This window comes from Xiphophorus maculatus, chromosome 9, assembly GCF_002775205.1.
Source record: "Xiphophorus maculatus strain JP 163 A chromosome 9, X_maculatus-5.0-male, whole genome shotgun sequence".
NCBI classification, from domain to species: domain Eukaryota; kingdom Metazoa; phylum Chordata; class Actinopteri; order Cyprinodontiformes; family Poeciliidae; genus Xiphophorus; species Xiphophorus maculatus.
The window spans coordinates 19965822-19979567 of NC_036451.1; the positions used below are offsets into that span (position 1 = coordinate 19965822).

The 13746-nt window shown below is 37.1% G+C and overlaps 1 protein-coding gene across 1 annotated transcript; it reads right to left on the minus strand.

Annotated features, from left to right (window-relative positions):
• Positions 1 to 237: 237 nt before the first annotated feature.
• LOC102230245 (granzyme G-like) lies at positions 238 to 3936 on the minus strand. The gene is made up of 5 exons (XM_005795707.3): positions 3397 to 3936; positions 2824 to 2983; positions 2586 to 2712; positions 859 to 1086; positions 238 to 746 (listed from the first exon to the last, which is right to left on the minus strand). The coding sequence occupies exons 1-5, from the start codon at positions 3452 to 3454 to the stop codon at positions 603 to 605; spliced, it is 717 nt and encodes a 238-aa protein (XP_005795764.2). The 5' UTR covers positions 3455 to 3936; the 3' UTR covers positions 238 to 602.
• Positions 3937 to 13746: the final 9810 nt, after the last annotated feature.

The following is a 13746-nucleotide window of genomic DNA, read 5'->3' on the forward strand; positions in this document are numbered from 1 at the left end:
CTGATATCTTGAATATGTATTCTGTATAGTAAAAACGTGCCTGGTTTACGTGGCAGTTTGAAAGTTTAATAAAACAATGAAAAATTGAAAAAAACAAAAAAAGATGTTTGAAATGCACTCCTTTCATGTTGAAAATGATTTGACAATAGGAATTTTAGCTTTTCAAAGCTGTTTTTAAGTGCATCCGGTTTGTCGGAAATTAATAAACAGGAAATTCTTTTCAGATTTCAGAAGCAGTCTTATAGTTTATTAAGTTTTGCTATCTCTGCATATCCAACATTGCCGAGCTCTTTCTACGTGGCATTTACATGTATATATACTGTATATATATATATTCAATCACGTATACATTCCAATTGGTCCTACTTATCAAACAGTACAGTATGCTCAAGTAATTATTCAAAGTAGATTAAAACGTTTCTATGTAAGAAAGCCAGAAAGCTTGATTTTATTAAGGATCACAAGCTAAATGGAAAAAAACAACAACAAAAAAAAACAAATTTCTTATTCCAATTAGCAAGAAGCTACACAAAACTAATTCATTTGAAAATAACGTAAGATATTCTTCTTATGTAGTTGAAAAATATCTGAACAGTATTTAATCAGTTATGTTTCATAATCTCATCAATCCACTCTCTGTAGTAGGGTATCTTGGCGTACTTGGTCAGTTTAAAAGTGAGGCTCTTTGCTGAGATCACTCCGAAGGCTTTTCCATCTTCACAGACTAACGGACCACCAGAGTCTCCCTGAAAGCACAAGACACAGCATGTGATTACTGTTCAGATGGAAGAGATCGGTTCTTGCGTTTGTCATAAGACAAAGATAACAAAAGATGAAGAAGCAGAAAAAAAAACCTACCTCAGCCGGTCCGTCCTCCCCTTTAGAGCAGTACTCATTTTTCTCAGTACAGAAATCACCATGAGTGAGCGTCACATTGACTTCCCTCAGCTCATTAGACATGTTTTTATTGTCGTCGCTTGTTGCTCCCCAGCCAGATACTACACACTTTTTGGGAAGTTTGTTGTCACACCTGTCTGCCAGGACAATAGGCTGCACGTTCTTGTCGAAAATAGCTTTGGTAGACAACTAAAGGAACAACAGAAAATATTTAAAAGACTGTTTAACTTACAATGTGCAGGTGTTTTGTTTTAATCCTTTTGCGTTAGGGTGCATTCAGACCAGATAGTCCGGTAGACTCGGTTCGATTGGGGACTAAAATTGCAACATTTGTTACATTTTCAGAAACCTAGTTCGCATTCACACTGCACTGTGTCAAACGAATAAAACTAACTGAAAAACCTGTTCCCCCCTTCGCCTGTGGGGGCGCTGCACCAAGAACTACTGAAGGAATCGACACAAAACCTCTGAAAAAGGCCAGCACAACTTTCTTCTTCACAAAAAGTAATCAAAAACAGAGCAGTGTCAGATTTTAGCGGTTGTGGGATTTCTTCATTGATATACATTACTGGTTTGTATATCCGCTAACGCTAGCGACGCTCCTGCAGGCGCCGTTACTACGCGGCGAGTTTGTCCACTAAACCAGGCTGTTCCAATGTGGGATGAGCAGGAATCACAAAAATAATCGCAGCGCCTTTATTTCTTATCTGATTTCTATAAACGTGGCTTAAATTGAAGCTGAGAAAATTGCTGATGTTTGTAAGTATTCTCCCTTGATATAAATCTATAAGCAGTTTCTTTCAATCAAGATGAAGAGAGGACTAAGCAAATTCCTCCATCCAACTTGATGATTATGTTCAAACAAATGAGGCAATTAGTTCAGTTTTTGTCATTTATTAAAGGATTAAAAATTACAGCAGCTGCAGAGCGCCGCAGCAATGCGGCAATAAGCTGATAAAAAGTTGTAAAACAACTTCAAACCATTTATATTCTGCTTTTCCTTGCTTAGTGCGGCACGCAAACCCGTTGATATGACAACCGACACAACATCTTTGTTAACCCGCAGAGCAGAGAGTGATATATTGACCAGAATGTCCTGCACTGTAGCTACTTTCCTGCTTTTGAAACGGTTTCTAGTCAGGTTGCATTCAGACAGGTTTTCTACTGTTTTAGAGTCCACTTCAACTGGACTGAGACCTAGGTTTTTAGGCGGATCAGAGTTCGGTTTTTAAGTCTGTTTTGGAATTCAAATTTGCATTCAGACCTCCCCAAAACTCGGACTTTCTAGACAAACGGATTGGAGTCTGATTCAGGACTCTAATCCTGCGTTGGTCTGAATACACCCTAAGTCACATGTGTCAAACTCCAGTCCTCAAGGGCCGCTGTCCTGCAACTTTTAGATGTGCCTCTGCTGCACCACACCTGAATAGAATAATTAGGTCATTAGCAAGGCTGTGGAGAACTGATCTACACAAGGAGGAGGTAATTAAGCCATTTCATTTCAGTGTTTTGTACCTGTGGCACATCTAAAAACTGCAGGACAGCGGCCCTGGAGGACTGGAGTTTGACACCCCTGCCCTAAGTGAATAGCATGTTTAAAGAAAAGATCATTTATGGTATTATTGGAAGTAATAAAAAAAAAATCTTTCATTTTAATATTTCAAGATACATTTCCAGACCTATATTACCTTCAAAAGCATGATGTCATTTGTGTAATATTTGTTATCGTAATTTTTATGTGGAAAATCTTGCTCCACAGACAAACATGAACTATTTTTGCCGTAACTGTGCAGTCCAAGACAAACCTCATAAGACCTAAAAAGAGAAAGATAGAGAGAAAAGAAAGAAATGAAATAAAGGAAGAAAATGAATTATAAATTATCCGCAGAGTTTAATGCGGTATAAAATAACTCATAGCAAACTTACTTGGCTTTGCAGTGGGCAGCAGTTATCACAAAATATTCACTCACGAGGACCCCACCACAATATGTTTCGCTACCATTGTCGGCGCGGCAAGTCAAAAGCGCCATGTACGGCCTGCTGTGAGGTGCAGCCTCATGGCCACCAATGATTGTACCTGCATGAGCTGTTTGACATACTTTTTGTTAAATGTTAAATTAGTAGCAAGGATTATTACCATTATTAAAACGAGTCATGATTACAGTAAAAGCAAATGTGAAACCACATATGACCAATACATGCTTGAGAGAACATTCAACATCAAATATAAAGGGGTAAATTATTCATACTTTAGTGTGTCCTCAACAACCTAGGTTGTTCAAAAAGCTTTTTGTTATGGAAGGTCAATGTCAAAACAGCATTTTTCCTCCCATTTTGAGTTCACTTTAATATGCTGCCCTTGTTTGGTTAGAAGACAAGAGAGCTGCCCCTGAACTACACCTGCCCCCAGTTATTCAGATGAATAATGGCAATTGTATAAAGCACATAAATGCATAGTTCTTATATACTGTACAGTAAGAAACTGTAAAAGATACTCACCTTGTCTATAAAAAGTAAGCACAAGCACCAGCGCTGCTAAGTCACAGTAGATGAACATGGTGAGATCACAGTCTGAGACGTTGAGGAGGAGCAACAAACACCTTTGACCGTTTTTGCTCTACATGCTTCCTTATATCTGTTTGCAGATGCAAATCATGTGGCTCCAGACCACACTACTTTTTTTTTTATGTTTGCTGATGCTAAGATTACAGTTTTTCTCCACTGTTAAAGCACATTTCTCAACACCATCCATCCACTTCTCTCAGTTCTAAACACAAAACCAACATTATAAATTACTTTCACTAAACCTATAGTTTGGTTTCTGCAAAATCAAACTATTACCTGAAAACTGTTCAAACTGAGCTTGAAACTAAACAGTGTTGTTATTGAACAAAGCATAAAATAAGGAATATACAATTATCAGATTATAAAGATTGTGAAATAACCTTTATTGTGCACAAATATAATGCATTTCCTTAAAAAGAAGTTTAGGGGCGTGCCGTGATGGCGGAGGGGTTAGCGCGACCCACATTCAGAGGCAACGTGGCCTCGACGCGGCTGTCGCGGGTTCAACTCCCGGACCCGACGACGCTTACCGCATGTCTTCCCCTCTCTCCTTCTCCCTTTCCTGTCAGCCTACTTTGAAAAAGGGACACTAGAGCCCACAAAAAGACCCCTTGCTGGGTGATTAAAAAACAAATAGAAAAAAAGAGAAGAAGTTTAGAACTTGTAGTGAAAAAATAAACAAAAAAATCAGAATATGGTTTGTGTTATCATACAGAATTCACTCTGCAGCATCATGTCGGCATGCTGAGTCAGGCCACAGGACCTCATCTATTTTCCGTGGCCAAACAGTGTGGAAAACACCTCCTGGTTTGCCAAATTCATGCTAAGCATGCATCCACATTCAACGTGTTAATGCATGCTTAGCGATGTAAAGAAAAATACTATATTTAAGAAATTCTTGGTTGATGTTGAACCACTGTCTGATCTGGATGACATGGTGAAAACTCACATTGCCCCACACAATATCTCGAAGATCATTCCACATTCCATTCAATTCACAATGTCTTCCGACAATTGTGAATTGGATTGAGCGCAGTTACAGCATGCCTAAATGAAACATGGTGGAGAATTTTTTTTTTTCATTCTGAGGAAAAAGATAGAGAAGGTGAAAATATGAACCTCCAGCTTGGTTTTTAGCACATGTTTTAAACTCTGCTTTAGATCAGCATCAAGAAAATACCGCAGCATTAAAGAAGCATTTAGAAGAGAGACAACTAAATCATCTTAGTTAACTACCTATTCTAGTCCAGACAGACCTTAAGGAAATTGGATTTTATATTTGTGAGATCATTGGACTCACCCAGATTTGACATTATGTCCGAGCCTGCAGAAAAATAAATAAAAAAAACTGGTTGGTTTAAAAGTCAAATGGTCACTTTTTCATCGCCTGTTGCAGCAGCTGCTTCTGGAGGCAGAGTGCAGAAGATTTTTCTTAACTGTGTGAGAGATTAGAAAACTGCAGTTGTTTCAAAACTTTCCAGGTAACACTTTGAAGGTTTTAAAAAGTCATCCTCCCCGACTGATAAGCCACAGATATTGATCATTTTATGCTTAACCACAGGAGAGTGGTTAAGCATAAAAAAGATTTTTATGTTTTATGCAGTTTATTAAAGTCTTTCTTGATCACTGATGATATTTGGATTCTGTTTTAAGCCTGACTCCTTTGTGTGTGTCTGGGTAACGTTGTGCTATTTCTTTATTTTACTTTGCTCAACAGGAACTTCTGATTGCTATCAGCAACCACTTCCTCTGGTTAGGTTCCTAAATGTTAAAGACTAATGTGCCCCTCTGATTTTCTCTCAAAGACTTCTTCAGACTTTCAGTTCTTTTCAAACTCTATATTGGTGATGAGGAGCCCTAGTTCCTCATCACCGATATTTACCACACATCTATTGCATTTTTCCTAAGCAGAAGCCAAAATGGAAAGGCTTCATAAAAATGCATTTAAGAAAACTCAGTTGCATTCAAATGGGTGCAACTAGGTTGCACCCATTTGAATCGTACGTACCACTACGATTGTGGCCCAGTGCAACAGGCAGCAACAGTAGATCTTATTTTGTCCTAGATATTTAGTTTCATATTTTAAAGTTGATGTATGGTGCATTTGTTTTTTCATTTGTGCTTGTAGGTTGCTATAATAGTGTCATTTTTTCCTGTTCTCCAAGTAACTCTGTTTCAATCTGTCGTACTAAAGCTTCATTTTGTTCAGTCGGGTCTGCAGATCGGATGCTTTCAAAAGGCTCAAACATCCATTGCAAATCAGGGGAGAAATCATTTTTGCAGTGGTAGTTGTGAACTTATGGTTGTGAACTCTGTAAGCACAGATCATGCCTGATCACTATCTATATTTAAGTCTTATCAAAAATGAATTTCTAACCCGTGGCCCTAACTGTAGAATCGACTGCTGTATTTTATCTGGCTTTTTATGTTAACCCCTTAAAATATATGTTCACAAGAAATAAATGCTGAGCTTATTCTGAAAGCAATTTGCAGTTTGATGACTGCATTTTTTTTTCCCATTTCCTACTTCCCATTAACTATTTTAGTTAATCTAATCAGGTGGTGGTGGCACCAGCGCCTCTGCTTGATTCATCCTGCAGCATTAATCATCCAGGGTGTTAATAATCAGCAACTGGGGCTTTTTGTACTTCTTGTTCTGCTCACTTCTCATTAACCTTTTTCTAAAAACTCATATTGGGAAGCTGCATCTTATGGCGACTTAGCCGAAGTTGCAGTGCCGATGTCTTCACTGCTGAAATGGGAACATTTACAACAACATCCTGCAAAGCATTGAGTTTCCCAAAAAGTCACAAAGAGGTCACTCTATAAGCAGTTTTTTATGAACATCCTGTGGTTTTGATTTGTTGCATTTAAGAAGTTACACAACCTACTGTTATGAAAGATAGACTTCGTACCTTAAGATTATAATGTGATTATTACTGAGCGCAAGACAAGTTTGGTTTGCTTAGAACATAATTTGCATCAATCCAACACTTCATGCAGAGTTTATGCCTGCAAGGGAGGAATACATTAATAATATTTCTCACTTTTTTCTCATATTTATACTTTAACCATACAGTTAAAATGGGTTGCAAACAAGAGCTTAAAGGAACCCTTTGTAAGTAGGGTAAGACATTTAAAAAAATGATCAAATGTATTTTGAATATAAGAAACTGCCATGAAATGATTTATACTGGAACAAGTTCATGAAATCATGCCTACACTCTGTGCACAATTATTACGCAAGTTGTATTTTTGAGGCTTTATTTTGCTGTTTAACAACTACAACGGTCTTGGTCAATTCAAAGATCCTAATAACCTCTCAAACCTGAATATTTAAGAAAGTAAAAGTGAAATTTTGGCTTTTTTAGGACAATATCTATGTGCACATGATTACTGGGCAGCTATTAGTGTGCAGAATTATTATGCAACTGAATTAAAGCTGAAATTTTTCACATCTCACTTGTCATCCATTAAAGTGAGAATATTAAACATGCAACTCAAAACTGACAAACATTTAAAAAATAAATGACTGACCAATATGGCCACTCTTCTTTTCAATAACAGCTATAAGCCTTCCATTCATGGAGTCTGTCAGTTTCTTGATTTGTTGAAGTTCAACTTTGTGTGCAGCAGCAACCACATCACTGTTCAGAGATGTCGTTCAGAGATGGGGTCACTTCATTATTCTTTTAAGGCCTTTTCTGACTAGCCACATAGTGGGGAACTTTGATGCATGTGATGGATCATTGTCCTGCATAAAAACCATGGTCTTCTTGAAAGATGAAGACTTTGACCTGAACCACTGCTTGAAAAAAAAGTGTCTTCTAAAAACTGGCAGTAGGTTTGGGAGTTGATTTTGATGGGAGTTGATTCTTCAACCCAAATAGGTCCAACTAGCACCAGCCCATATCAGTACCCCAGCTCCACCTTGCTGGGGTCAGAAGCGAAGTTTAGCTCTGTGCCTGTTACTGATCCAGCCACAGACCCGTCCATCTGGTCCATGAAGAGTCAGTTTCATCTCATCAGTCCATAAAACCTTTGAAAAATCTGTCTTCAGATCTGTTTTGGCCAGTCCTGACGTTTCAGCTGATGTGTCTTGCTCAGTGGTGGTCGGGTTTTAGCCTTCCTTGCCTTGGCCTTGTCTCTGAGCTCTGAACATCTTGTACTTCTGGTCTCTCCAGGTAGGTTGCAGTTCTGGAATACGACAGAACAAGAAGATAACGGGTTCCTGGTAGCTTCATATTTGATTCTTCTCCAATCTTTGGCAGTTAATTTACGTCTTTTTTTCTCAACACGTTTCCTGCAGCCCTGTTGATTATTTGCAGCAAAACTTTACAGTTCTGCAATCACGCCCCAATGTCTTAGCAATTTCAAGAGTGCTGCATCCTTCTGACAGATTTTTTACAATTTTGGACTTTTCAGAGTCACTTAAATCTATTTTTGGCCCATTTTTCCCGAGGAAAAGCTGCCTAATGATTATACACACTTTGCCATGAGGTGTTGATCTTCTTAGGCCCCTCAATCCCTCATTAAACAAATACATATCAGTTGATATGTTTATATTTAGTAAGCATCCAACTACATACAGCTTGGAGTTGGAAAATATGTGCAAAAATGATGATATAGTCAAAACTAAAACTTGCCTAATAACTGTGCACACAGTGTCGATGCTTCATAGAAACAAAACATCTGTGGTTCTTGCAGCTACACTTTAAGGTGATTATCTTCCACATCTAAATAAATTAAGCATTTCCAGCACAGGTAACACTTATCATTACACGGAAACAGCAGTTAAATTAAAGAGCACATATCATTTTTCTGAGCATGGTAACACAAAATGCATAATTCCATATCTGATGCATTAGCAATTTACTTCCTCTAACGTTCTTCACACTTACTGCGCAGATGACACTAAGATAAGCTAATGAACCCACAAGAAGAGGTTAGACATGTCCCTTTAAAATGCTATGTGACCTGCCTGCTTCAGATATGTCTCCAGTGTTCTATTACTGAAAATTGATGTACAGTTTAGAATGCATTTGTGACTTGGCCGCATATGAACATAATTTTAGGGCAAGACGCTCAAAGGGATAGTTCTGATTGTTTTACATTGAGTTCTGTTGTGAGTAGGCATAGTAAGAGAACTTGTACCTTTCTAAACCATTGACCATCTCAAAAATGCAATGGTTAAACATGCAAACCCTTTTTGTTTCTACAATCGCGGGGGAAAACCCAAGTCTTGCTTAAGAAAAACTAAATTAAAATTGTGAGTAGATAAATATTATGCTCCGGCAAGAACATCATGGTCTGCCAGGAAATGATTAATTCTCGTGACAGTGCTTGTAACCTATGAGGAATCTTTCACCATCTCCAACTGTTTTCAGCATGCTCAAAACTTCTGTGACGAGATCTGGCTTGCATGGCTGTTGTGTGGGATGGAAGTGTTTTACCACACTTTTCTAACGTTACACAACAGCTGACCTGAATTTCCAAAATTATTGGATTGATAGTTGGGCTTGGGCTTGTGTGGCATGCTTACATTGCATGCACCACAGAGAAAACCATTTGGTAATTCAGGATATAAAGTTGTGTTAAGGTGGGGAAAAAGGTGCAGAAATTAGCTAGACTGTAACAAAAGCAGCTCACTGCACAATAAAAGCGCGTGCAGCTCCGTCCTGCTCCGCTCCTATCAATCACATCCCCGACAGTTTGAACCTGACTCACCCTGCAGTTACAACAAGCGACTGAATGGAGCTGGAAGATGCTGCTTAGCCAAATGATGGTCTAAAAATGAAAGCAGTACAATCTTAATTAAAATAATACGTAGAGTTTACTTCAGGCTTAAAATGAAAGATTATTATTTTGGTCAGACTGGGCTTGGACACAATTTCCACGGGCTCTGGTTGGTTCGGGTTGGGCTTTTTAGGCCCAATCAAATCTCTAATGTCAACAGTCTGCTATGCCCCCAAGGTCTAGGAGTTCAGGGGTGGTAGGGGTAGGGTTACACTGCCCTGTTGCCCAAATGTTGCTTTTGTGGACTTACTTTGTAAAAGAAAACAACACCTGACAGTCTTAAGGCTCCAACATACTCGATCCAAAGCCGAACAGTCACATGGTTTGGACATGTTTGTGCCAGGTGTTAATTTCCACCTGTAATACCAGACCCAGCTGGTAAAATTGTTTAAAAGAAGAAAATACATATAAACAGCCAGATGTTGTTCAATAAATATGAAACACAATTTAAGCACTATCAAATATATAATGTCATATAATGTAATAGCGTCCCTAGTAACATAGATTTCACTATGTTTCACTACATTATGTTACAAAATGTATATATTAGTCTAAGCATTTTTTTTCTAAATGCATTGTAGTTTCTCTTTAAGACTTTAGAATAATCCTCCCAACATGTATGTGTTTAGTATGCCTACTTCTGGATAGAAGAGTAACTTAAAAATCAGTGCTTGAAATATTTCGTATTATATTTCACTTCTTCTCTTCTTAAATTTGCAAATACTTTCTAAAAGTTATGCCATCATAAGAGGAACATATACTGTGATATGTTCCATAAGAGGAACATGTGCTGCGAAAACAAAATCTTACTCACCAAGATGCTTCCTCTAATCGTCTGCAACAACTGGCAGGATTTGTGATTAAAACATTAATAGAATAAAAATGTTTTGAAAGGAATAAGTGCCCCAGTTCTACACTTATTCACTCTTATGATATTAAAACAGTAAAAATTTATATGCATCAACTTTAAAATTCAAGTAAATCATCCCAAAAGTTGTGTTAGATGTCTAAAAATTAAAACAGTTCATGATTAGCAGTAACTGGTGGTCATATCCATATGAACGCACCGCAGTTTGGAATGCTCTCCTTCTTCCTGCTTTTAAAAAGAAAGAAAATCTCTGTTTTGCATAAGAAGCAAAAGAAAAATTTTTAACCTATTTGTAAGGGAAATAGTTTGATTCAGAACGCAAAGAATAAATGTATGATTAAAATAATTTGTAATATTGGTAGGATGAAAAATCAGTAGTCTACAGAGAAGGATGTGTACATTTGCGGTGAGGTGTGAATATTCATTAAAATGACAAAAAAGCAGCCAACTGCATTTGTGTAAGACAGTTTCTGACACTGCAGCACCCATGAGGTCATACTGAGAGCTTTTCTGAAAAATCTGAGCAAAAAATATAAATTACTCATCTGGGACACACACATGCACACGCACAAGCGTTAGCATGTTGAGTCATTGTATTTCTTAGAATAATGTAAACTCATTTGGCAACTAGTATCTTAATAATCATATTAATTTATCCTACGTCAGTGACTGAATTATAACAACTAAACGTTATGAGGCAGAAACAGAGATATGTTAGATTACAACCAATCATTGTAATTTTGTTTCATGTCATCCATTGTATAAAACATGTATGCGCTGCATAATTGAAGTTCTCTTTTTTAGGCTGCATTCAACATAATAATGCACCATGTCAGAAAGCTCAAATTATATCAAACTGTTTCTTTTAAATATGAAAATGAGTTCTTTGTTTCCCTGCAACCTCTACAATCATCAAATCTAGATCCAACAGAGATTGCTTGGGTTGTGTTGGTTTGGGAGAGTTGCATCACGTTTTTCCATTTCATGAGGCCTTGAATGAGGTTTCTTTTATAAAGTCCGTCTGCTTTGTTCTGGTAGTAATAAACACAGGGGTCAATTTTCAGTGATAGCTGCTAAAGTCAATAAATTGCATACTGAACTTCCATACACATTTAACTCAGAAACTGCAGATACCTGGGGAATATCTCTGATAAACCTCTGTAAGGCAAAACAGTATCTTATCCAGTGTTGATGGTGTTCACAAATAAAAAATAAATGTTTTTATCACCCCCTCAATGTAATGATCAAAGGTCTAAATGTCATATGATGTCATATAAATGACCAAATATTATCCAGATAAGCATGACTTAAAGTTATACGCATATGACAATCCTCTTTTCAAATAGTTTTTGCTAAACTGACCGAAGATCAACCGGTTTTGTTGACAGTATCTTATTTAATTGTTCTTTCAATGAAAAACACAAAATATGGCAAATATTACTCCTCAAAGTGAACAGGTTCAGGTTTAAAGCCAATATGTTAGAGGACACAGTGCTTCTATCCTCAAGACAAACACTAAATATCTTTCTTGCATTAAGTGGTTCTGCTCACAAGGAGGCAGTGTTGCACAATTTGCTGAGGTAGTTCATATGTTAGGATCAATGAACTGAGGCTTTCTTGATTTTAAACACAACACAGGACAAACTTAGATGAAACCAACTCTCAAATAATGTAATAATTTTCAAACCGTCTGAAATTTTGGCAAACTTAAATGGTGCAGGTCCATTAGGGTTCATCAAATAATGAAGACACCACTTCATAAGCTGCACCACCTTCACAGAGCTCCAGTGTCCTGCAGAATATGCAGCATACATACAGCTGTTTTTGTAAATTTTTGCACATACACAGCAAAAATTAACCAATTATCAAAGCAGTTATTATGGAATATCTGCCAGTCTTTTCATCTGATGAGCAGGGAGAGTTTTATTTTACACACTCCTCAATGTTAGTCAGTGTTACATTGATTTCCATGAGTTTGTCAGTCACATTTATTTTTCCCAGTCAGTTTCCCCCCAAAAGAGACACAATTTCTTTTCATTACTTTTGTATTTCCTGTTTTTTTTTTTCTTTTAAAAAACCATCATGTTTTTATCCAGTGTGTGGGATCTCATTTTAATGAGACCCTTTGCAAATTACACAGTGGCAGCTAAAGTTGTGAAAGAACAAATAGAAGAAAACTGATTTAGTCTCGATCTTAAACAGTTTGGTTCCTTAAGATATTCTAAGTTGAATTTTTAAAAATTGTGACAGTTTATTTGTATTTTCTGTGGCAGTACTGGAATCAAAAAGGCCTGATATCCCATTAAAGTCAATAAACTTAAATGCATTTGGAAAAAAAAAAGAAGAAAGTAGCCTTAATATATCTAAAGTTGAAAAATGAAAAGAGACTGTGATCATAACTTTGAGAAGTCTAGAAAGCCTGGTTCATGAGCAATAATACACATTCGTCACAAAAAGGAGATTATGTCTCATTTGTAGACTCAAACACTCGAACGTCCAGACACACAGCTTCAGAATTTGTTTTGTTTTAAACCTTTTGATTAACGCTTCTTAAAGTAGCTGCACAACATATCATGTCAACTTTGTGTGACGACCTAAACTGGCACATATAATAGTTTTTCATACGTTAATTTATGATTTAGTCATGCATATTTAATAATTACCTGGTCGCTGGGGAAAATTCCCAAGTGGACTATTTGTTGGGTTGTGTTATGCAAGAAATAGATCATTCTCAAACAATTTGCCAAGTTCTGAAATAGCAGAGTACAGAATCTCACCAAGGATGAAGGATGGTCAAAACTTCTCTTTCCAGATATTAGTAATTATTTATTTGTTCTGCTGATTTTAATCTAATTGCACAGACACCGCATTATAAGTGATACATGCTAACATCAATAACTGGCAATCACTGAACTGAAAAAAAAAATATTAATGACAAGATGCGGAGTTATAACGTTAAGAACTGGTAAACCTCCTTCTGCATTATTACATATTTTGCCTAGAAGACAGGACTGTTTAAAGTTTAAATGAGCTAGCCCAATCTAGGTGATCTCTTTAGCATCCACACACCTGTGAGAACAGCCAACCAAATTATCCTCAATGTTTAGAGGTGAAGGACCATTTGCTGTGGCAGACGGTGGAATAGCTTAGCTCCATCTGCATTGTTTGCACCATAAAACCATTAAAATATCAGCTTAAAATTAATTTGTTTTGTCTGGCCTACGACTTATTGTGCATAGGATGCTAAATACTAAATCACATACTCAAAGGAGAGGAAAAGATAAAGTTTAGAATAAATAGGAACATGGTTAACGGACAGTGACTCTAAATCAGATTAAATTTGCTCATATATGATCTGATTATGATCTGATCTTGTTAATTTTCTCTTGCAGAGAGCGCTTTATCTTGTTGAGATGATCCAGTTATGAAGGGTTGAATTTAAAATCAGTAAACTGCAATTCTTGAGCTGAAAGACAACACACCCTTTTAGAGCTTAAGGCTAATTTATGAAAGGTTTATTGTTATAACTTCAAGAAGTATGGCAACTGTCCTCCTTAGGCAATGACACACATTCTTCACAAGGAGGGAGTGCTGTCCTCTTTTTAGTGTATCAGTTGCTG

What these genes read in the sequence shown, in the direction of transcription:
- LOC102230245 (XM_005795707.3), bottom strand. Translation starts at nt 3,454, where the DNA reads ATGTTCATCTACTGTGACTTAGCAGCGCTGGTGCTTGTGCTTACTTTT. An exon ending in GCTGCCCACTGCAAAGCCAA is followed by an intron (nt 2,713 to 2,823) that starts GTAAGTTTGCTA and finishes TTCTCTTTTTAG; the next exon opens with GTCTTATGAGGTTTGTCTTG. An exon ending in GGGAGGACGGACCGGCTGAG is followed by an intron (nt 747 to 858) that starts GTAGGTTTTTTT and finishes TTGTGCTTTCAG; the next exon opens with GGAGACTCTGGTGGTCCGTT.